Genomic DNA, 25365 nt, shown 5'->3' on the forward strand with positions numbered 1-25365 from the left:
TTTCAAGACTAGTTTACAAATTTATCCCACACCCTTCCCCACAAACCCAGTATAAAATTCAGCAGACTATAGACTGATATTTGCTAAGAAACCTTATACAGTGGGGCCTTGACTTACGAGTTTAACTCGTTCCGTGATGGAGCTCGTAACTCAAATTACTCGTATGTCAAATCAAGAAGTGAACGAGTGAGACATGTGATGCTGGGCTGATATTGTGGCGTTCACTGTGACGTTCGCTGCGCCAACTAGCGGTGGGGTATCTGAAGCTCGCTCATAACCCGAATTTTAGCTCGCAACTCAAAGCAAAAAAATCGGCCAAGAGATGGCTCATATCTTGAAAAACTCGTTAGTCAGGACACTCATAAGTCAAGACCCCACTGTACATAAGATTTTTAAATTAAAACTTGGTTAGAATTTATTCAGCTAAGAACTTTGGCATAATATATTCTAACTAGAGGCCCGGTGTGCGACATCTGTGCACTGCGGGGGGCGGGGGGGGGGGGGGCAGGGTCCCCTCAGCCCAGCCTGCGCCCTTTAGCAGTCCTGGCACTCTCGGGGGATGTCAAACTGATGGCTGATGGCCACCACAGCTGCACTCGCCAGCCATCAGCCCCGGCTTGTGGCTGAGCAGCGCTCCCCCATGGGAGCGCACTGATCACCAGGGGGCAGTTCCTGTGTTGAGTGTCTGCCCCCTGGTGGTCAGTGCACATCATAGTGACCGGTTGTTCCGCAGTTTGGTCAATTTGCATATTACCCTTTTATTATATTGGATTACTGTAACTAAAGACAATTTTCATTGGTCTGATAAATTTTCTTATCTAACTGTAGTGAAAAATTTCACTGAGATTTAATATACCCATGAAGTTTCTACTAATATTATTTCTTAATTCTTCTTACTGATATAATCAGCTAAGCAAAGTGATGTAAAAGTTACACCTGTCACTTTATCTCAAAGCCACAAAGCAAGACAGAGAAGAGAGTGAAAGAACTAGAGCAGTGGTTCTCAACCTGTGGGTCACGACCCCTTTGGAGGTCGAACGACCCTTTCACAGGGGTTGCCTAAGACTATCCTGCATATCAGATATTTACATTACGATTCATAACAGTAGCAACATTACAGTTATGAAGGAGCAATGAAAATAATTTTATGGTTGGGTCACAACATGAAGAACTGTATTTAAAGGGCCAGAAGGTTGAGAACCATTGAACTAGAGGGTAATGAAGACAAAGGTCAACCTCAATGAAAGGTCAAGACCAGGGTTAGCAAGCAGGATGGAAGAGTGGCTGTAAATGTTATTGCCTTCCATAACAATGAACTACAAAACTGAAAAGATGGACTACAATTTCCAGGCAGACTGGGGAAATACATTTATTTGGTGAGATAGGTAATTATCTAACATCTTAACTGTATAGCATGAAGTTTGACTCTTATCGTAGGTAAACAAATACAAAAATAAATCCTATCTAATAAAAGAGAAACATGGTAATTAGCGTACGACCGCTACCCTTCCCATTGGCTAATCAGGGCGATATGCAAATTAACTGCCAGCCAAGATGGCGGCCGGCAGCCAGGCAGCTTAAAACTAACATGAGGCTTGCTTGCTTCAGTGATGGAGGAAACCAAGCTTCCCCGCCTGCCTTGCCAGCCTCTGAGCCTGCAGTTTGAAACATAGTTACAAATATAAAAGCTAAACAAAACCCCAGAAACCTGCTTTCAGCAAGCCGGGATCTCAGAGCTAGAGTTATACATTGTTTCGATTACAGAACACAAACAAACCAGATACCTGCTTTCAGCAGCAGAGGCCTCAGAGCTGGAGCCAGAGCTAAAGCTGGCCCAGAATAAAAAAAAAAAAAAGAAAAAAAGGAGCAGTTGGGAGCTTCAGCCCTCAGCCCCTCACCCAGACTGGCCAGGCACCCCAGTGGAGACCCGCACCCTGAAGGGTGTGTGACCAGCTGCAAACAGCCATCATCCCCTCACCCAGGCTGGCTAGGCACCCCAGTGGGGACCCCCACCCTGATCCAGGACACCCTTCAGGGCAAACCAGCCAGCCCCACCCATGCACCAGGCCTCTATCCTATATAGTAAAAGGGTAATATGCCTCCCAGCACCGGGATCAGCATGACAGGGGCAGCGCCCAAACCCTCTGATCACCCTGCGGTTCTGTGTGTGACAGGGGGTGGGGCCACAACCTCCCTATCCGCCCTGCTCTGTTCATGACAGGGGAAGGCGCCCCAACCTCCTGATCAGCCCTGCTCTGTGCCTGATACGGGGGAGCTCCCCAAGCCCCTGATCACCCTGCAGCTCTGTGTGTGACAGGGTGCGGCGCCCCAACCACCTGATCGGCCCTGCTCTGTGACAGGGTGCGGCGCCCCAACCCCTCCTCCCCCACGGGCCCTGCTCTGTGTGTGACAGGGTAGGGCCATAACCTCCCCATCGGCCCTGCCCTGAGTGTGAGAGTGGCGGCGCCCCAACCCCCTGATCGGCCCTGCTCTGTGGGTGATAGAGGGCGGTGCCCCAACCCCCTGATCAGCCCTGCTCTGTGTGTGACAGGGGGCATTGCCCCAACTCCCCTATCGGCCCTACTCTGTGAGTGACAGGGGGGAGCTCCCCAACCCCCTGATCGACCCTGCTCTGTGCGTGACAGGGGTGAGCTCCCCAACCCCCCTGATGGGCCCTGCTCTGTGCGTGACAGGGGGCAGCGCCCCAACCCCCTGATTGGCCCTGCTCTGTGCATGACAGGGGGTGGCGCCGCAACCTCCCCATCAACCCTGCCTTGAGTGTAACAGGGGGCGGTGCCCCAACCCCCCAGTCGGCCCTACCCTGAGCGTGACTGAGGGTGGCATTGCAACCTCCCTATCCGCCCTGCTCCGTGCATGACAGGGGGCGGTGCCCCAACTCCCCAATCGGCCTGCTCTGAGCCCAACCAGGGGCTGCACCTAGGGATTGGGCCTGCCCTCTGCCACCCAGGAGCAGGCCTAAGCCAGCAGGGTGTTATCTCCCAAGGGGTCCCAGACTGCGAGAGGGCACAGGCCAGGCTGAGGGACCCCCCTCCTTCCCCCCCGAGTGCACAAATTTTTGTGTACCAGGCCTCTAGTATATAAATAAGCCAGACTGACAACAATGAAATTACAGATTCATGAGCAAATAAATAAAGTGGTTACTGGCTTAACTTACTACACTTGGGGATAGTTTGTGTCTCAACAATAGATAACCAAAACAATGGCCAATGAATCCCAGGACCCAAATCATCCTCCATTCATCAGTGGAGTGGGGAGGAGGGGAGAAAAACTCCCTGGTGTCCTTAGAATAAAATAAAAATTTGACCACAATATATAAAACTTACATTATCTGGCCACACCCTATCTCTTCCCTAATTTTATCTATTACAGGAGCTTCCCCTACAAAGAGAGATGCTGTTCTTGCTCTATTTTACAGAGGAGGAAACTGAGGCTGCGTGAGTTTAAGTTGCCCAGAGAGTTACAAAGTTGCACGGGGTCCTAACTCCAAGCGTACTGCCCCCGACCCGATTCCTCTGGGCCACAATCTGCAGTATAATAAAAAACAAGCCTCCTATCAAACCTGATCTTCACGATCACGACCTACTTACAGCCCACAGTTCGCCACAAATCAAAGCCGTGTGGGCTATTTTTCAACGGAAACTAATTTAAAATAATTTATTTTTTGAAGAATTCTAATGAGAATTCACAGTTAAGGATAATTTAGATGAAAGCTGTTCTCCTGACCTAGTAAAGATAAAGAGACTGACTGAGCATATGGTTTGGGATAAATGTGATTTTCTAGAATGCAATCTGGATAATCACTGAATTATTATAATCATTCTGGGGCTTGTTTTTATCTTTGTTGATTTGTTCCTATCCACCAGGACCACGGTTGTATAATAATAACATAACAAGTTTCGAGCACTCTGGTCTTCAGTTGCTTAGCAACCCACAGTTCTGAAGAGAATGAAGGATAAAGGGTCCATTGGCAAAAGAATGCCAACCGCAATTCAACAGTTATTTAAAAGTTTTAAATTATTAAAACTATTCTGTCTAAATAAAGTATGCAAATGAATACTTCACAGGATCAGTCATTATTTTTATTTCTATCATACCCTGAATTTGAAGTTGGAGCCTATCACTGAGTGAATGACACAAATGTACTAACTTGAACAAAATATGATGAGAGCAGTATTTAACTTGGCTATTTCAGAGTGTCATTGTTCCATAGCAAAACTCTTAATGTTGTTAGAAAAAAATAAGTGAAAAAAAATGCATGCCTATTACAAAGACAGTGCCCCTCGGGCCATGCCTGTCCAATAAATGTCAGCTGTCACTGTCATCATCATCATCTCCATCACCAAAGAGGAATGGACAAACTGGCTGTGCAGAGAATTTAACGAGTAACATACATTCCACAAAGAGCACTTCCCATTCATTTCAGTGATTGTAAATGTAAAAGTCAGGTTACGTGCTCTTCATTTACTCAACAAATGGTCACTGAACAACTCCGGATGCCAGGCACTATACCAGGCTCAGAGCAAACACTCCTAGTAGACATGGCGACCAAGTAAACAAATGCGCAATTACAAGTCATAACAAGAACTGAGGAGGAAGCAAGCAGAAGTCTAAGATCAGTATAAGGTGGTCAGTGGGCTCTTTCGGGAGCTGATAGTTAATGGATGTATGAAGGATGCAGTGGTGGTGGCCATGGCCGAGCCAAGGAAAGAGAATCTTCAGGGGAACTTCATGTGCAAAGGGCCTGTGGCATAAAAGAGCCTATATGTGTGTGTTGTGAGTCTCTCCCCAGATGGGAGGGAGATACATGGTAAGCTGGGGTAAGAGGGAGGTTGGAGAGGGAGATGGACCTGTGTCCTCACAAAATTACTAAGTATGCCAAAAGTGCTGGAGCCTCCAGAAGTCATATTTTATCAGGAAAATACACCCACATTTTCCCTCCCCACAAAGTGGAGGACCTCTTGTGGAGAAGTTACTGCCTTGCCCATCATTCCCACCCCACCATCACCTTTCCCCCCAGGTGCTGAGCCAGCTGTCATCAGTGGCACCATACCCCCACCTGGGTGCAGAGAAGGGAGGTCCTGGGACGCGGCCTCGGGAGTGGTCCATGGGAGACTTCCCTCTGGGCCAGGGGCAGGTAGAAATTCAAATAAACCAACACAGTCAAACCCCAGAGACATTCCTCTCTGGCGCCTCATCCTGACCCTCATTTGGCCCAACCTGTGTTTGTTCAGGGACCAGCAGACCCTTCTAGCCACCTACCAAGAAACCTTGCTCAGGCCTGCCTCCTGCTGGCCCCCTCCTCCCCTGAGCTTCAGGCCCCACTCAGTCTGCATCTCAGCACCCACTCAGCCAGAGAACAAATCCCTCTATGGAGAGTGATGATTGCTGATGGCTTAATGCCATGTTCTCACCTGACAGTCCAGGTATGGACCTTCTGAACATCTTACTACCAAAAGTGCTGAATCCCAGCAAGCAGCTTTTACTGCGGAAAACCCAGTCACACCAACATGTTAGGGAGGAGCATCCTTCATGGACTTTATCATCAACTCCCTTTGAATCACATTGAAATGTGTACAAACTACAAATTAAACCAATTTTTTAAAATAATTTAAAGGCACCGGGTCCAACTGTTTTCAATGCCACTCTGTCATGGGATAAAGTGTTTTTCCTTCCAGCTTTATTCTGTGCATCTTGCCCTAATTGTGATTATAACACTGGTTCACGTTAGCCTTTTTTTCTTTTCATTTAACATCATAAGCACTAAGTTGTCTTTTAAAATGGCTTACAATGGTCAGGTAAAATTCTATCAGAACTAGACTTATTGTGGGGATCACTGCACAGTGTGTACAAATATTAAATCATTGTGTTGTGCATCTGAAACTAATATAATATTGTATTCTGATTATATCTCAATTTAAAAATCTATCATTGAACAATGCAATTATTTAGACAGTCTCCTACTAATGTGATATTTAGATGCTTCCCAATTTTGGACTATTATAAATAATGTTATGATGACCATCTTTGTTTATAAAATTTTGTTCAAACTTCCACTACTTTCTATGGACAAACTCCTAAAAAGAGTATTAGAGTAAAAAATGTTAATGTTCTTCCTCCCAATTATCTAATTGCTTTCCAGAAAAATACACCAGTTTTCACACCCAGCATCGCTTTAAGTGTCCATATTTCACTTCACGGGGTATGTTTTTAATGGGATTTAAATTTATTTTACTGTCACAATATTTTAATATCAGTCACTGCCAAATTCAGTCATAAGGCTGATAGAATGATTTCACATAATACTTATGAATCTGGCACAGCTTTGGGCCATAATGATCTCCAGATGGATTCTCAGTCAACTTTATCTTAACCGTCATCATTTCTTATGACAGTTTTCCAGTCCTGTTAATATTGCTGGTATATAAAATTGACCAGCAAGAGTTTGGTTAATTTTAGTTGTGATGTAAAATCCATGCCAACCCTCTACCCTGGTAAATTCACATCAGCAAACACATGGGCTGGGAACCTTTCATCTCTCATTAACACACATAAACAGTGGTTGTCCTTAACAATTTCACCAGAATAGTACAATCTGGGGGTTGAGAGGACCTCCAATGTCAGGGTACACAGATGGGCCTTCCTGGAGAAGCCTGGTCCTGTCCATACAAGCACAGCCGTGGAAAGTCGCCTTGAAACCCAAACTTCTCTCCAATGATTATGGATGTCCACACTGGCACTTAATCCCACCCACCCTGAAGCAACCATCAGATGGGCCCATGGCATTCATGCAAAATTGAATTTTTGCAGCCTTGGCAGCATTGAACAGGCCACTGTCCTCCTGTTTAATTACGGAAATGTGTGGAGAGGAAGTTTCTCCGGCATCGACTTGAAAATGGAGATGCAGCAAAGTGTGGGTTGTTGCCTCGGCCGGACACATCATCCTGCAGGGACCAGCCTGGGGCTTTTGGGATCCTATGTCTGTAGTTTGTGGCAGGTGCCACTAGATGGTAGACTCGGTTCTCCTTAAGATCTTGACCTTCCAGGCAGCAAGGGGAATCCTTAATGAAATATCATATTTCTAGGACTATGACCTTTAATAACACATGAGAGAATTTAATCTAAAAGGCTGGCTCCTAGGAGATATTAGATAGTGTGTGTCACCTGAGCACATATTTAAAATAGATTCAAGAATCTAGGTTCAGCAAATATACTTGTAGCCTGTGATGCCTCTAGTCCCACAAATCCTCCCTGTCTTGCCCCTTCCCTCCTGAGCCCTGGATTAAAGATACCCTTCCCCACCACCTACCTTGCTTCTACCAAAGCCACAGAACAGGTGACATTAGCAGAGCCATGACTTTCCAACAGTAAAAAGATTAGAGCTATTTCTCCTGTTAAAAGCCCTTTAAATATGTGCAATGTTTAAAATATTTTAAAGTGTGCTTCGTCCCACAAGTTATCTTAGCCTTACAGTGTACTGATGGAAAAGAAGCAAGATGACAGTATTCATATCAACATACTAGAAGCACTGGAGATGCAACCTGGCAGAGTTCAGAACCAAAAAAAAAAAGGCTGGACCCACTGAACTCAAATTGGATGAAGAGGAAACGTCACCAGCTACTAGTAGGAAAATCCCTTAGCACCTCCTGCATCCTAAAAGCATATACACATACATGCATACTCTCTTTTTAAAAAAAACACACATGTTTTTATTGATAGCAGAGAGGAAGAGAGAGGGAGAGAGAGATAGAAATATCAATGATGAGAGGGAATCATTGATTGGCTGCCTCCTGCACGCCCCACACTGGGGATCAAGCCCGCAACCTGGGCATGTGCCCTGACCAGGAATCAAACTGTAATCTCTTGGTTCATAGGTCAATGCTCAACCATTGAGCTACATCAGCTGGGCCATGCATACCCCCTTTTAATTGGGGGAGTGGAGAGGGACACACCAAAGGCCCTCTTGCTCCAGGGAACAAATTTAAGAGCTCCTCACATTGAAATGATCACAGTTCCAAAGGGACCTCGGAGAACCTGAAAGCAAATCTTCTATCACTAAGATGATGTTAAATAAGTCCCAGAAAGGTTAGATGGCATGCCCAAGGTTCTATGGTGAGCTAATGACATAGTCTGTCCTCCTAATTCCCCATCTAGAACTTTTTCCAGCATACCATCCTGGCACCAAGACTTAAGTTTGTTCTTCCATTCAGAGGCAGGATTCCTGAAGGCAACAGACTTTGGCAAGTGTAATTGGAGTAATTATATGTGAAGGCTGTGTTTATTTCTCTTCTGTGGGTCATTGTAGTCTCAGAATGTTTGCAAGTAATTCTTCGAAATGATCAACCCCTATGTTAAAGTTTCTATCCACACTCAGATATCAACCAAGTAGTCAACCATCCAGCCAACTCACTCCAGTAATTTCCCCAAGGAAACATACGCAAGACAAGAATGTGTCGTGTTTATTAATCATTTGTCAAGTTCTATAGGAAACAATGCAAAGAGGGAATTACCAGTGAAAACCCAACTGATCTGACTCAGGCAACATAAGAAATACCTTGCCTTCTCTCTAGCAACAAAAACTAAAATTTGGAACAATAAAGCAATGGATCCAATCTCCAGTCTTGAGGGAGATCATTACAAGTCATATAGGCCCTAGAAAATGCTTCATTTATACTCTAATATTGGTCTTATGAAACATCTTAATTCACCAATTAGTGGCCAGAACTGCATTCATCAATGAGAATAGTGAACCACAAATCACATATTCAGGATTTAGTCTGAAGACAACTGACCTTTCACTATAATGATTCTCGTTTAAATTCAACACAAGGGGGACAGAGACAAAAACAAAAGTCATCTTCACTAATTTATTCCTCTGCAGAGAAAAATGAGGAAAAATAAACTGCTTGTCCAGTTGCTTTTAGAGGGCCCAGATTAAAAGAACCAGGAAAGGTACATCCTTAGATGCCTTGTGGGAAATACGTCAGCTGATTGTACAAATATTTGAGTCCATTTCCTACAGACTTTAAAGCAAAATGCACAGGGAAATTCATTTTCCTGTAAATCGGGAAAGTTCCTTCCTACAGAGACAAAAAGGTACTGGTGAACAGAAAGGAGATGGCAGACAACTGGTCAGACTGTGCCTGCTCAACCACAAGAGATACACTCTATTAGGTCTAATTCAGAGATGAGTGAAATGAGGCTCAGAGATGTTAAGTAACTTACTCAAGGCCACAGAACCAAGATCCAAATCCCTGGGTCCAGTGAGTAAGGGGACTGGATAAATGATGTAGAATTCCACAGACCATAGAAATATGAGGACAGGACAGTAATCAAACCAGCAGTTTAGCTTTGATCATTACCGACCATCACAATCCACCCTGCACAGGTAAGTCTTACGTTTTCTTGAGCAGGCCAACATTAGTGGAAGAAACCAAATCAAGCTCTTCAACCAAGAAAGAAGAGGGGTCCTAGTTGGTTTGGCTCAGTGGATAGAGCGTTGACCTGTGGACTAAAGGGTCCCAGGGTCGATTCTGATCAAGGGCACATGCCGGGTTGCAGGCTCAATCCCCAGTAAGGGGCATTCAGGAGGCAGCCAATCAATGATTCTCTCTCATCACTGATATTTCTCTCTCTCTCTCCCTCTCTCCCTCTCTCCCTCTCTCTCCCTCTCCCTTCCTCTCTGAAATCAATAAAGATAGGAAGGAAGGAAGGAAGGAAGGAAGGAAGGAAGGAAGGAAGGAAGGAAGGAAGGAAGGAAGGAAGGAAGGAAGGAAGGAAGGAAGTTAATATTCCAGAAGTGGGAAGGGGGTCTGATTTCTCATGGAAAGGAAAAAATAACACACCAATGGCTTGTGTGACCTACACAAGTAACCTGGGCCAGTGGCCTAGGTCATAGCTGCCCATCAGATCACCTGGTGGGGCGGGAGGGGGTGCTTTGTTAACATCCTGTTCAGACATCACTCCCAGAGAGTCTGCTGTAATGGGTCTGGAGTAGGGTCCAGACATCTGCATTTTTTAAGCTCACAAGGAGCTCACCTAATATGTTGCCAGGGTGAGACCACTAATGGAGGTGGATGGGATGTTTTCTGCCCTTTTCCTACAAAGCAAAGCATGTCTTGCAGGGGTCTACTTCACAGTCCTGGAGAATGGCAGGACCATTGCTCTTCTACAATCTGAGTAGCTTTGGACAAGACATTCATCCTTCTGGAGCCTGCTCTCCCATCTACCTAATAACAACAGGGCTAGAACACACCTAATTCATCTGGGTTTGCTTAGTGTCAGGGCCTGGATGGAACCAGCATTGGGTAAAACCTTTATGGCTGAATGGAGCACTACATATTCATCCATTCAACAAACACTGATACTATCAACTATGGGCATGCCCTGTTCCAAGCACTTGGGTTATACCGTGAAAACACAAAGATTCCTGCCCTTGGGGAGCTTAAGTTCCAGCAAGAGGGGGACAGACTATAAACAAGCAACCCAATGAAAATCTCAATCACGCAGTAGGTAGAAGGTGACAAGCGTTAATGGAAAAATAAGTAAAATAACAGGGTTCTTCCACAGATGCATGTATATGTGTGTGCTTATTTGTACAGCTTGAAATTACTATTTTATTTCTGACTGCAAGTTTTACCACATTTGTTAAGCCTCATAATATGGCAAAGTTTCCTTTTATCAATGTCCATTTATTAAGAATAAATGCATGACACTTGATTTTGCATCAGTCAAGTTTCATGTCTTGTTTTTTAACATCAATTTTAGACTTTTTCCCCTCTAATTAGAATTCAGGGCCTGCTAAAGATGGGAGCCTGATAGCCACCCATATTTGGAGTTAGGACCCTCTTAATGGTAAGGTGTTACCCTTCAGAACCCTATGTTGTAATGTGCATTATTCTACGTTTTTCAGGTAAAATAATACTCCATTGGGTGTATGTATATGCCACATTTTGTTTATTCATTCATCCATGAATGGGCACTTCAGTTGTTTCTACCTTCTGGCTATTGTAAATACTGCTGCTGTAAGTATGGGTATGCCAATATCTTGCCTTCATGTCTTTTGGGCTTATACTGAGAAGTAGAATTGCTGGGTCATATGATAATTCTGTTTAATTTTTTGAGAAATTGCCGTATTTTCCACAGCAGATACCCCATTTTGCATTTCCCACCAGCAATGCACAAAGGTCCCAGGTTCTCTACATCCTCACAAATATTTGCTATTTTGTTGTTTGTTTTAATGATATTCATCCTAATGGAAATTCATTGGTTTTGATTTGCAGTTCCCTAATGACTTCTGATTTTGAGTATCTTTTAATATGCTTATTGTCCATTCATACCTTCTTTAGAGAAATGTCTATTCGAATCCTTAGCCCATTTTTGAATTGGGTTGTTTTTGTGTCATTGAGTTTTAGGAGTTCTTTATATATTCTGGATATCAATCTCTTATCTGATATATAATTTGCAGATATTTCTCCCATTCTAAGGTTACCTTTTCATTTTGTTGATACTTTCCTTTTATACAAAAGGTTTTAATTTTGATGAAGTCCAATTATTTTTTCTTTGGTTGCCTATGCTTTTGATACCCAAAATCATAGCTAAATCAAATATCATGAAGTTTTCCCCCTATGTTTTCTTCTAGGAGTTTTATAGTTTTAGCTCTTACATTTATGTCTTTGGTTCATTTTGAGTTAATTTTCCTGTATGGTGTGAGATCAGGATCCAACTTCATATTTTTGCCTGTGGATGTCCAGTTTTTCTAGCACCATTTTGTTGAACCACTTTCCTTATAAAACAGTTCCTAATATCCATCTGTCCTGGGCTCAAAACATGGGGCATATTAAAGATTAGTGCTATAGTGGGAGTCCCAGGGGCAGGTCTTCGAAGAATTCAAGCATGCCTGGTCAGTCTGAAAGGATTTCCCCCTCTGCTAAAGTTCACAAGATGACTAGGATCTGGGTAGTGGTGATCCTGCAAGTCTCCTGGCTAGCACCAAAGCAAATCAGAGAAGGACTACAGCATGGTGGTGAGCAGCACAAATTGTTTTGGTTTACTGCTCAGCTCCCATTTACTGTGTGACTTTGGTCAAATTACTTAACCTTTCTGTTCTCCATTTTCACTTTCTATAAATTATGCAAGGCTATCCAGTTCATAACTGGTGGCACAGAGCTTGAGAAAGGTCTTTGGCATCTGGTAGGGTGGCCTTCAGATACCCTATGCAGTCCCCTTCTCTTAGGCTCTGGCATCCAACAAGCACATTCAATCCATCATAAGGAAAAATGAAGGCTCCCCAGTAATCCCTACGGGTTGCAATACCATCTGACTCCTTTGTTAAGGAACCAGCTCATGTGGGTTTATGTAGGGTGCTTATATTGCTAGTTTTTAATGAGCTCAGTACAAATGATAAATTCTAGTTGGCTGGGGAGTGGGACCCCTGCGCGAAAGGATAGCCAAAGCAGGTCTGAGGCCTAGAGATCATTTGTTGCTTTGCAACCATCATAGGCTACAGTACTTGGCAACTACAGATGAGCCTTGTTAATGTCCTCAGGGATTGGGATTTGGGCAGTGTTGTCTAGAAAGCAGGGGAAACTGGGTGTTTTGTAGGCTTAGTATGGTCCCTAATGCACAGACCCTCCCCCCAAATGAACAAACAAACAAAAACAAGCCACCTTCAGGGAGCTGGCAGTTCTGGAAACTGGATAGTTTACGGCCCAGAGAAGCTCAAAAAATGAAATCTTCAGGTCAAGGGCTCATCAACATGAACCTCTGCTTACCACCCACCCCTCAACTTCCATTCTGTGGAGCCTCCCAGGCCTGACTGAAAGCAAAGCTCTTCTAGGCATTCAAAACATGTACAGTGTTCACTGAAGGTGAGGGAAGCAAGGGGAACCTCACGTAAAATCCAACTGGAATTTTTAACAAGGTGTCAGCATCATTTTGAATATCATTTTTTAACACTATTAAAGTTGAACATAATCATCACAATTTCTCTCCTTAAAAAGGAAAAAGGAAAGTGACTTCCCTTTCAATCAATATAGCCCCCACCCTAACCGCCATGAGACCCTGCCTTTGTAAAAGAAAAATCTACTAATATTAAATTTACTTATCTCCAGCTGAGAGTTTATTTTAAGCCTCATAGAAATGTTAGTATCAGTTCTCATTTCTCTCTCTCATTATTTCTCTCACTATGAGACTTTTATTTTATTTTTTAAAATACGTTTTTATTGATTTCAGAGAGAGGAAAGGAAGGGGAGAAAGAAATAGAAACATCAATGATGAGAGAGAATCATTGATCAGCTGCTTCCTGCATGCCCCACACCGGGGATCGACCCGGGCATGTACCATGACCTCTTGGTTCATAAGTCGATGCTCAACCACTGAATCATGCTGGCTGGGCAACACTGGCCAATTTTAAAGATGAAAATGGAGATAGAGGACCATAAAATCTCTGGTCAGAAGAAATGAGGTTGCTCCCAAGGGGAAAACACCTAAAAATACAATATGGAGACTAAAGCATAAGGGAAATTTGCATTTTGCTGACTATTAAGATGAGCCTTTTTCTGCCCAAGCCTGGATGAAGAATGCTTTTTGAAATCATACCATTAACCACCAAAAACTTTCAAGAAATACTTCATAAGACCAATGGCCTGGAGAAACTAAGATGGCGGCATAGATAAACACCGGGAAATTGCCGCCTCCCACAACAATTGAAAAATACCGCAAAGGACAGAGCAGACATCATCCAGAACAACAGGAAGGCTGGCTGAGTGTAAATTCTACAACTAGAAGGAAAGAAAAGCACGCTGAGAGCCAGAGGAGCTGCGGAGGTGAAGTGCAGAGGTACGGCGGCTCGCGCGTGCGCGGAAAGGGGGTGGCACCTGAGGACGCGGCTGTCTTTTTGAATCACAAGCTCCCGACTGCTCTGAACTCCGGTTCTGGGAAGTCTCTGGGAACCCAGGACTCATACGGGGAGAAGCTGGTCTGTCGGGCAGCGGGCGAACTTGAGGGCGGCTTTCCCTCAGAGGTGCTTGCAGCAATTATCGGGTCACTGAGACGCGCGACTCCAGGCGGAGAATCAGCCATAGCTGCTTGCTCCGCCCTTTGATTCCCTGAGACCCTGCCCCACCCAGGCTGCGGCAGAGGCTTTTGCATGTGAATGTACCTAACTGCAGCTGAGCCAGGCAGACCCGGAACTTCCAAGAGAAGGCCCAAGGCCCGGCAGCGGCTTGCATTGCTTCACAGCTGAGCCTCTTCGTGGCTCCTGCTGTGTTGGCCTCAGGCAGAGGCTGAATTAGCACCTCCTTAGAGCCAGGAGCCACGGTACCCAGTGGTCAGATGTGGACCATCCAGATTGCAACTCCTCAGATCCATAAGGGACACACTCAGGGAACAGACTCAGTGAGCACCAAAGCCCCACTGAAGCAAGTCTTGCCCCAGAAGGGTGTCTTCAGCACAGAAGTTCTCCCACTTCAGACACAGCTGATTCTCACAGCCAATTGGCCTGGAGGTCAATTCCTCCCAGTGATCCTACAACAACCAAGGCACCAAGAGTGCACCAAGAGTGTCCACCCCAGGTAACTGGGGAGGCTGAGCCACTGGGCCCTACAGGACACCTGGCGCGCAGGGCCACTCTATCAACACAGGGAAGCAGCCAAAATGCGGAGACAAAGAAACAGGTCACAAATGGCAGAAATGGAGGAAAGCAAATGACTGGATATAGAGTTCAAGGCCACGTTTATAAGGTTTTTCAAGAATTTTATGGAAACCGCCGATAAATTTAATGAATCCCTCAATAAGTATAGTGAGACCATGGAGGACATGAAAAAGGACCAACTAGAAATTAAGCATACACTGACTGAAATAAAGAATAATTTACAGAGATCCAACAGCAGACAAGAGGATCCCAAGAATCAAGTCAAAGATTTGAAATACAAAGAAACAAAAAATACCCAACTGAAAAAGAAAAAAGAAAAGAGATTCCAAAAATATGAAGATAGTGTAAGGAACCTCTGGGACAACTTCAAGTGTACCAACATCAGAATTATAGGGGTACCAGAAGGAGAGAGAGGGCAAGATATTGAAAACCTTTTTGAAGAAATAATGACAGAAAACTTCCCCTACCTGGTGAAAGAAATGGACTTACAAGTCCAGGAAGCGCAGAGAACCCCAAACAAAAGGAATCCAAAGAGGACCACACCAAGACACATCATCATTAAAATGCCAAGAGCAAAAGATAAAGAGAGAATCTTAAAAGCAGCAAGAGAAAAACAGTCAGTTACCTACAAGGGAGTACCCATAGGACTGTCAGCTGATTTCTCAACAGAAACCATGCAGGCCAGAAGAGAGTGGCAAGAAATATTCAAACTGATGAATAGCAAGAACCTGCAACCAAGATTACTTTATCCAGCAAAGCTATCATTCAGAATAGAAGGTCAGATAAAGAGCTTCACGGATAAGAAAAAGCTAAAGGAGTTCATCACCACCAACCCAGCATTATATGAAATGCTGAAAGGTATTCTTTAAGAAGAGGAAGAAGAAAAAGGAACTCTTACCATTTGCCACAGCATGGATGGAACTGGAGAGCGGGTAAATACCACAGGATCTCACTCATTTGTGGAATATTATCCAATAACATTATTAAAATTAACTTGGTGATTCTAAAAAAAAAAAATACTAAAGAACCCATGCCAATTATTAAAAAAATAAAAGGTGCTGAGTAGGTCTTTTACAAAAATAAATGAAGAACCTTATTAAATGGTTATAGTGTTCCAAACTCAGAAAAAGTCAAGATAAATTACAAGCATTTAAATATGATTTAGAAAATCTATGCCAACCCTTCTTAAAATAGTCATAAAGTGGGGCTATATTTAATTGTACATTCTAAAGAGCAAATAGAATCAGTGCTATCAATACAAATCTTGGCCAAAACAGAATTCTTCAAAAGCAAACTCCTGGCTCAAATCAGGTAATTCTCAAAACACTGTAAAGCATAGTATTGGCATCCAACATTAGAGCTTGAATTAAAATGTATCAACCATCTCATTGATGAGTTTGACTAAATAAGAATAAAAAATTATAAGCTTCTAACGGGCAAAACAATGAGTATAAGCAGAGTCAAAAGAAAAAAGATAAATCAAGAAAAACCATTTACAATACAAAGGACAAAGGGCATGCAGGAGGCAGCCAATCAATGATTTTCTCATCATTGATGTTTCTCTCTCTCTCTATCTCTCTCCCTTCCTCTCTGAAATCAATAAGTATATATGTACATATTTTTTTTAAAAAAAGAAAACATAAGTGGAAAAAAGTTGCAGAACAGTACACATAAAATGATCTAATTTGAACATAAAATACTTGCATGGATATATGAGTATTTAGATATGCTTCATATATGCTTATATGTACAGAGAGAAAACTGTAAAGCTACACACCAAAATGTGAACAATAAATAGTGCACAGGCAAGAGATGAGCAGACAAGGTGGAGAGAGGATAACGTAAGTTTATGAATGAACTGCTTCCACTATATTTTCACAGGTTTTTAATGCCTTATAACAGTTTGACTGTTGCCCTTAAAAAGGCCCATAAAGCCTTAGCCAATTTGGCTTAGTGAATAGAGTGTTAGCCCATGGACTAAAAGGTCCAGGTTCGATTCCAATCAAGGTCACGTACCTACCTCAATTGCAGGCTCAATCCCCAACCCTGGTTGGGGTGTGTGTGGGAGGCAACAAATCCATGTGTCTCTCTCTCATCGATGTTTCTCACTCGCTGTCTCTCCCCCTCCCTTCTACTCTCTCTAAAAATCAATGGAAAATATCCTCAGGTGAGGATTTTTTTAAAAAAAAGAAATGTAAAAAAGTTTTTTAAAGACCCATGCAGGAATGTTTATGACACCTTTTTCATAATCACTAAAATCTGGAAACCCAAATGGCATTATTTGGAGAAAGGATAAGCAAATTATGGTATATCCATGCAATGGAATACTACTCAGCAATGAAAAGAAATTTTGACCACATGGATCAATCTTAAAGGTGTTACACTAAGTAGACGAAGCTATGATGTTGTATGATTTTATTTATATGATATTCCTGGAAAAGCCAAAATCAGAGGCCAGCAGCAGCCAGGGGCTGGGGCTGGGGCAAGGGTTTACTATAAAAGGGGCACAAGGAAATTTGTGAAAGTGATGAGCTGTTCTGTATCTTAATTGTGATTGTTACACAACGGTATGACAAACTCATAGAACAGAATGCTTATAAGAGTAAATTTTACTGTATATAAATTAAACTTTATTTTTTAAGAACCTAAAAGTCCTTTGTCTAAGGAACTGTAGGGGAGGCCATTTTGAAGTTAGAGAGTTTGGTTTTCTTTTCACGGTTCCTATATAATGTCATTCCCCTCTAACATAATATACTGAAGAGATACTGAACAGTTTTCCTATTCTAATGCATTCTATTTCGTTTAAAAATTAAAGATGGGCTTTTGCTCCACATAATATACTTCAGAACTCTGCCCTGGATGCTTTGGGAAAGCGGCCAGCTTCCTTATGGGGTGGATGTCCTACAGTCACGGGGCTGAGTTCCCTGGATTCCAGGGGCTACATCCTTTTCCTGCTGGGATCACTACCCCATGAATGCCTTTCAGAGAGGAGTTTCAACCTGCCTCTGAAACCCAGAAGTAGTTACAAAAGCTCCTTTAAATGAACCAAGAGCACAAGTAAGTGTGAGCTTTGAAATTCTAAGGCTGCACTGTTGGCAGAAGATAGCAGACAAGTTCGCTTTTCAGGCTCCTTTCTTTGAAGTATGCTTATTTCATTGCTCCAATCCTCACTCTTTTTCAAAAGCCCCATGCCTTTTCTCTCTGTTTAAGGAAGAAAACCTTAATTACACACACCTGAAACACCCCTACACACACTAAAACCGCCAGAACTGGGGCTGCCACCCCTCCTTCCTCTGCTGGTTCCCTGGGTTCAACCTGGAGTCAGAACCAGGGAGCATTCAGGGGTGACTGCTGCGCAGTGACAGCAAACACTCCGTACTCAAAGCCAACCCCGGGGCCCAGACCCCAACCCTGTCACCGAGCTTCGGGACCCCAGGTGAGGTTCCTTAGCCATAAAGTGGAGAACTGCATCCACCTTTATAAAAACGGCAGTCAGTGCGTGCAGAGGGCCAACTCTGCGCCAGGGCCTCTACTAGCCCCTCATTTTAATCCTTCCCACGACTAGATTTATGGGTGAGAAATTGGGCTTAAGATCGCTGACAAGCTTGCAACACCTGGGCGGGAATTTTAAATCTCTAAACTCACACCCAAACCTTCACCTTGGCTGAAGCTCCCAGATGATTCTAATCAGCCTCCAGGTGGGATACCAGTGCAGGGGGAGGGGGCAGGGTGGAAATATAAAGAAATTCTATTCACAAAACTTGGCTGTGCTGCTGCGTTTTCTGTTTGGCAGGCAAGACCCTGTAGTCCCTGCCTTGGGGTTAAGCACTGTGGCCACAGCTGCCACTCAACGGGTAAGAGGCTCTAAAAATACAACTCGGACATTCTGCTTCCTGAGTCCAATACCCTTCACTTCAGACTGGTTCTCCTTCCTGCTTGATGCTTGTGACGTGAGGGCGTAATCAAAACCATTTTAGATGGCACCGTGTCCCATGAGAAGCTTAAGCAAAGAAGCTAAAGGCAGAAATGCACTTCTGTCAGGTGGCCAAGCTGAGAAATGTGAACTCTCCTCAGAATGCACCACATCAACAAAAAAGGAAAAGCACTTCTTTTGAATAACGCCACGAAAAGCAATGGTTTCCTTCTTTTAGTAAAATTGTTCCAAGGATTTTGACCAGGCTTTCTTCATTCATTTCAAAGGAAAACTTGAAGTCACTGAGAATTTTCAGAGAAATTATTTGTTTATGTCACAATTGAGAGAACTACACATTTATCAAAATTTTAATACAATGAAATTTTCATTTTTAAAACTTAGATTGCAGCATACTCATCCTAGTAGGGAGAAAAAGCTGAGTCTGTTCACTGAAGAAAAACAATCAGACACTGAGTAACTGCTGTCATCGTATTTCGTACAGGAAGTATACCCTTTTCTTAGAATGCCTTGTATTTATGCAGCATCTTACTTTTTTCCCCCCCAAAAAATGCTTTAAGCCCTAACCGGTTTAGCTCAGTAGATAGAGCATCGGCTTGGGGAACTCAAGGGTCCCAGGTTCGATTCCAGTCAAGGGCATGTACCTTGGTTGCAGGCACAGCTGATCGATGTTTCTCTCTCATTGATGTTCCTAACTCTCTCTCCCTCTCCCTTCCTCTCTGTAAAAAATCAATAAAATATATTTTTTTTAAAATGCTTTAAAATTCATTCTCCCATACTTCATTATGCTTACTGAAAAAAAATTTTCTATGTCCCTATTTATGAACTGCATCTTTTCTATAAAAAAATAAGACAAGCAGTATTAGTTCATCTTAGAGATATGAACAGCGAGCTTCAAGGATGTTCAGTGACTTTCCCAAGGTCACAAAGAGTTGATAGAAAGGCCAGAGAAAGAAGCAATGTCTCTTGCTATCTCAGCTCATATTGGACATTTTGCATAATTACAATGCAAATTTGTGTGGTGTGTGTGTGTGTGTGTGTGTGTGTGTGTGTGTGTGTTTTCAAAAAGCCCAGTAAGACTGATGCTGTGCAAAGAATTAGAATTCTTTGTTGTTGTTTGTTAGCAAACTTCAATCTAAGATGGTTTCATCTGAGGAGTGGTGGGGGTTGGGTGGATGTGGGCAAAGGGGGGAGGAAATATGGGACATCTATAATAGTGTTAGCAATAAAAAACCTGAGAAAACTAAAAAAATATATTAATAAAATATAAAATGGATGCATCTGAAGTAGAACCATTGTTTTAAGTTAGCACGTTAAATCAGAAGAAAGGATTATAGAACCAGTTTAGTGAGTAAAATTAACTTGCATAAAAAGCAGCTACACATGCCCCTTTTTTTTCCAAGTGCAGAAGTTGACACATTTTCATTATAATCCCAAAGGATAAGACTCATAGGGAACATGAAATGAAAAAACAAACAGGTGTCTGCTGGCTTCGAGTAGCTGGCAAAGAATTATTTCATTAAAATAAAAAAAGCTTTACAAACAAAATAATACCAATTAAATTATCCCTACTTTGGATGGATGGCCCAATAGAAGTGAAGCATTCCTGTGCCACTCCCTAGAAAAGAAAAATTGACCTAGCAGCTGCCACCTCTGGTATCTGTTTCCCCAAATGAGCCGGAAAGGCAAGAAGAGCAGCCTCAATTTTTAAAAAGTTGACGTTTTCTCAAATCCATCGTATATATTCACAATTCTTTTCTTTATTGTCCATCTACATATTATCATGCAACCAGGACCTGCTTGGTAAGTGGCATAAGGGGGGATTTGCTGTGTCTTTGTCACTCCTGTGGCATTTTACTGTAACTGAGCGCAGCCATAAAAGCGCAGTGTTTTCTAGCAAAATCAGACTCAGGAATCACTCCATGCCCTTTTTACTGATAAAACACAAAGAGGTGCTGGCTCTCAGTTAAGGTCACAAAGGTACAAATGACAGGGCCAGGGTGGGACTTCACCTCAGCCCACTTTATCCCACAGCTCTCCAGCCAGCCAGCTGCCTGGTTCAAATCCCAGCTCTCCCACTTACTAGCAGTGTGACCTTGGACCAGTCATTCCACTTTTCTGCATTTCATCTATAAAATGGGGTGTTACAGCACCCAGCTCACAGGGCACTGCGAGAATTGGTGAGTTACATCTGTAAAGCCCATGGCAAGTGCTTGAGAAAAGTTAGCCACCACCACCACCACCACCACCATCATCATCTCTACAGCTTAGCTTTCCATATGGAATCCATTGAACCCTCGGGATTGACTATGTTTAAATGTGTTAGAGCAGCAATTTTCAACCAGTGTGCGGCAGAATTTTTAAAACATACAATGCCTGACTATTTAGCCAGGGACGCTGACCTCTTTTCCCTTAGATTGTCAAATAAAAAAGTGACAACAGCCAACACAATATCCATCCAGTGTGAATGAATCAAAATTATAGCTATTTTTGTCCGAATGGCAAAAATATATATATTTTTGGTGTGCTGCAGAAGTTTAGTAAAGTATATGTGCTATGAGACGAAAATGGTTAAAAAATCACTGTGTTAGAGAACTCAGAATAGATATGTTTTTAATGTTGTGTGATTTTAGGGTAGCATCAAGCCATGAGATCTTGAATTAGCCACTCAGTCAAAATGAGCTTCAGTTTCTCCATGTGACACCGGAGCAGGATGATACTTGCTCCACCTACCTCACGCAGTTAGGTGATGAGCAAAGTCAAAAAGAAAGAAACGAGGCGGCAGCGATGGAGGCACCACACAGGTGTTCAGTGATTTAGAACAATGAATGCAATCCTCCCCCAAACCCTGTTGTGGGCACCCCACCAAGACAGGACAGGCACCCACTTAAATTTCGGTTTGGATGTCAAGAATGAAAGTGCCACGCAAACACCAGCAGGGTGTGGAGAGGTTCCTTGCTCTCATATGAGGTTTTCTGGGGAGAGCAGGCAGCTCCCAGACAGGAGAGAGCAGAGCACGAGACTGTGTGTGTGGAGGGGGGAGGTTCGGGGAGGGGACCGTACAGCCTGGCCTGGGGCTTACATAGCATGAACCTTTCACCTGCACCAAAGGAAAGCGTTCCTAGGCTTTTTGTATCAGCTTGCCTAGACGCAGGGCAGAAGGGAAAGAGGGAGGGGCTAGGCTTAAATGCTGTCACAGTCAAGCATCAAAAGAAACAGAATCAGACTCCCTCCTTATTACAAACTCTGGGAGATAGGTCCCATCTTGGAGATGAGGAAACAGGACTCAGTTTGTGTAGATCACCTGTCACAGCAGGTTTAACTTTAGCCCTTCAACTTCAAACCTAAGCATCCTCCTTTCACCGCCTGGCCCCACCTGCTTGCCCGGCATCAGTCAGCCAACCATAGAAAAGCTGAAGACAGCTGTGATCCATTTTAAGCCCAATTAGTGGTTTATGATCACCTTTACTTTCTCCAAAGAAGAAACAAAGAAAGGGGAGGAGGGCAAGGAAGGATAGAAGAAAGGATGGAAGGATGGAAGGAAGGAAGGAAGGAAGGAAGGAAGGAAGGAAGGAAGGAAGGAAGGAAGGAAGGAAGGAAGGAAGGAAGGAAGGGAGGGAGGAAGATTTCAGAGTTTGGTTCTAATGTTTCCATTGCTAACACTATTGTCCTTGAAGCTGGGGGAAAGGTGACACTGCTTAAAGGATTCTCTTCACATACAGGTAAAATTCCATTTCCAGTTTATCCAGTGAACGTTAGGTTCTATTGCAGCAGGCACACTCTTAGCAATGGCTAGCATCCATTTCTCTTATCTGTAATTGAGTTCATGTAGGATTTTTTTCTCTGCTTAATGTCTTTATTGAGATTGCCCCTTATTCCTCCCATAAAAAACCTAAGTCTCGAGCATCACTGCAAAATCATGAAAGTTTAAATTAAAATGAGCAGGAATCAATTTTTCATGGCTTATAAGGCTCTGAATCACCTCAGTTGAAGTTCTTCTGGGTAACCAAGCCAGATCAGGTTCCAAATTTGCTAAGCTTTCCTGTTAGAATTACAGTTACTTCAGCTCTCTCTTCAACTCAGAACACCCCGTTCTGCTTCTCCTCAGGTGGGCAGCCTTCACCAGCTAAGATGGCCTCAAATGGGAGCTATACAGGCAACCGGATCTGTTTTGAACCAGCTGGTTCTGCAATATTTATGTATTAGTTCATGACTCTTTTCTGAATGAATTGCATTACATATCAAACCACTACTTAGCACAGAAAATATTTATGCTTCTCTGTTGGCCATATTTAGGAAGCACTGAAGAGGTCTTTGCCTTTCTTGAAGATTTCTTAGATCTATTTTTAAAGTCACAGAAACAAATCTCAGAGTTGAGTGAAATTCCCAATGGCCAGTCTTTCTTCCCACTTACTGGAGCTGCTGTGTACTCTAACCTTCCTCCTGTCTATCCTACTACACTCTGAATCCTCTTTCAAGGATAGAATTCAGACATGAAAATATAACATTTGAGAGAAGCATTCAAGGCAACTTATTTCTTAGGAAATATAATGTAAGTCATCGATCAATATGGGAAATTGGTAAGAAAGATTTTGTTCTAATGATTAAAATGGCTCCAACAGGCATTTCCCCAAAGAGTCATCTTGCTCCCCCCTCCCAGCTACTGCAGATGGTCATAGCACACCCTTTCATCATCATCATCATCATCCCTTTTGAGGGAATTATAGCTTATTGGAACCAGTTAACAAAGAAGCAGCGCACAATACTGGCTGGGGGGCTCGGGGGGGGGAGTAGGGGAGATAAATTCAGGTGGATAATTTGCTATTAACAAAAAGAAAGAGCAAAAATTCTGGCTGTTAAGGTCAAGTTTTTCAATCCCATTTACCCCTCTATTTTAAAAAGTAAAGCCTATTATCACATCTTATCATAGCATATGTGGACTTTCTTCCCCGCAGAAATAAGAGTGCATTTGAGCATTCTCAAAGTAACTCCTGGAGCACTGTATCAAATGTATGTGAAACAAACTCCTCCATTCCAAATGTAAGAAAGAAAGCATTTGATTCCAAATACATTCCATATTCACTTGGCTATATCTAATCATTTTAGATAGATTCGTTATTAGCCCTGACCTAGAAGAGACTTGGGGATATTCTACACACAGTACTACCAGCATTGAAAAATGTTGATGTTAATAGGTTAATTGGTTCCACCGAGCTTTCGCGTGCTTGTAATCCAGCCTCATCTATTATTTTCTGCCAAATTCTCCTGAAAGTCCAAATCCCCAGGCAGCAGCTGGCCATCCCTCTCACAGCCCCCGATTCCTCGAAGCTTTCCAGTGCCCTGATCACGCCCTGGCTGTCGGCCCCTCCAGGAGCGTCCAGCCCGGAGGGCGGCACGCCACGCGCCAAGTCCCCTCGAATGCCCCAGACGGTTCAGGAAGGGCGGGCCGCAGGCCGCGGGGAGGCGGCTGCCCTCTGTGAGCGCTGGCTGCACGTCAGGGCCTTCAAGGGTGGAGGAGAAAGTGCCGACCACCGGGCACGGAGCCCGCCATCACCTGCCTCTTCCCATACCCCTCACCCTCGGCACACGCGGGGTCCAGCGGGATAGAGAGCAGGGGTCACCTGGACCTTGGACTCTCCGCCGGCACCCAGACACACTCTAATGGAGAGTGGCTCAGCCCGGGCCCGAGGGGCGCGCCACTTGGTGACCAATGGCGGTAGCAGGAGTACCGGGGCGAGGGTGGCGGCCCGGCCCTGGAGCGGAGCGCCCCGAGCGCCCCAGGATGGCCCGGCCAGAGAACCCGGTGGGCAGGGAAGTGGCACTTGCAAGGTCAGCCAGGGGTCCGCGTCTGTGCAGACCGAGAGGCCGATCCATCCCCTTCCCCAAGCGGGAAAAACTAGTGTCCGGCAAGCTGAAGCCCGGCGCGGGGCCCCGCTCGCGGCCGGCGAGGAGAGGCTGCGGGTCCCGGGCCGGCGCCCCGCCCCGCCCCGCGGCCGCCACGTTCACTCACCTGGCAGTTGGTGCCGGAGACCCCGGCGGGACAGGTGCAGATATAGCTGGTCTCGCCGGCGGGAGCCGGGGATTGAGGGCCGGGCGCGGGGCGCGGAGTGCAGACGCCCCCGTTCCGGCAGGGCTGCGCGGCGCACGGCCCCGGGACGGGCAGGGGCACGGCGGGCACCGGGCTGGCCAGGCAGTCGCCGCGGGGCCCCGCGCCGAGCAGCAGGAGCAGCAGGAGCAGCGGGGCCGGCGCGGGCAGCAGCTGCGCACGGGGCGCCGGGGCGCGGCGGGGCGGCATGGCTGACCGAGTGGGCGCGGAGCGGAGCCGGAGCCGGAGCCGGAGCCGGAGCTGGGGCGCGGTGGCGGCGGCGGTTGCGGGAGCGGTGGCGGCGGCGAGGGCTGCTCCGCGGGGCCTGGCGCCTCCTGCAGCTGCGGGAACCGTGGTTCCCGGGCAACGACGGGCGGGGCTTGTGGGGCGGGGCAAACGGAGGCGGGGCGCCGGGCAGCGAGGGAGGAAAGGGGCGTGGGGACCCTTCCTAAGCTAGGGGTTGGGGCGGGAGGAGCTTAAGGCCTCCCTGAGTCCCTAGGTGTGAGGGTGCGGTCAGAGGCGGGGGTGTGTCCACCGGTGGTGGCGCCGGCCTGGCCAGAGCCGGGCGGTGCTCGGGCAGGAAAGGGGCTGAAGGGGTCAAAGCCGGCCGAGGGAAGGACTTTGCCAGCCTCCAGCTGCTGAGCGCCCCCAATGGGCTGGGCAGGGGCAGGAATGTCG

General features: G+C 44.9%; 1 protein-coding gene across 1 annotated transcript in view; it reads right to left on the bottom strand.

Annotated features, from left to right (window-relative positions):
• Positions 1 to 25071, bottom strand: part of DNER (delta/notch like EGF repeat containing) — a 242977-nt gene extending 217906 nt beyond the window's left edge. Inside the window, exon 1 of the mRNA XM_036320749.1 lies at positions 24613 to 25071. Coding sequence (XP_036176642.1) covers positions 24613 to 24897 — 285 coding nt within the window. The 5' untranslated portion in view covers positions 24898 to 25071. The remainder of the gene's footprint in view (positions 1 to 24612) is intronic.
• Between the last annotated feature and the right edge of the window lie 294 nt (positions 25072 to 25365).

This window comes from Myotis myotis, unplaced genomic scaffold (assembly GCF_014108235.1).
Source record: "Myotis myotis isolate mMyoMyo1 unplaced genomic scaffold, mMyoMyo1.p scaffold_m19_p_8, whole genome shotgun sequence".
Lineage (NCBI taxonomy): Eukaryota > Metazoa > Chordata > Mammalia > Chiroptera > Vespertilionidae > Myotis > Myotis myotis.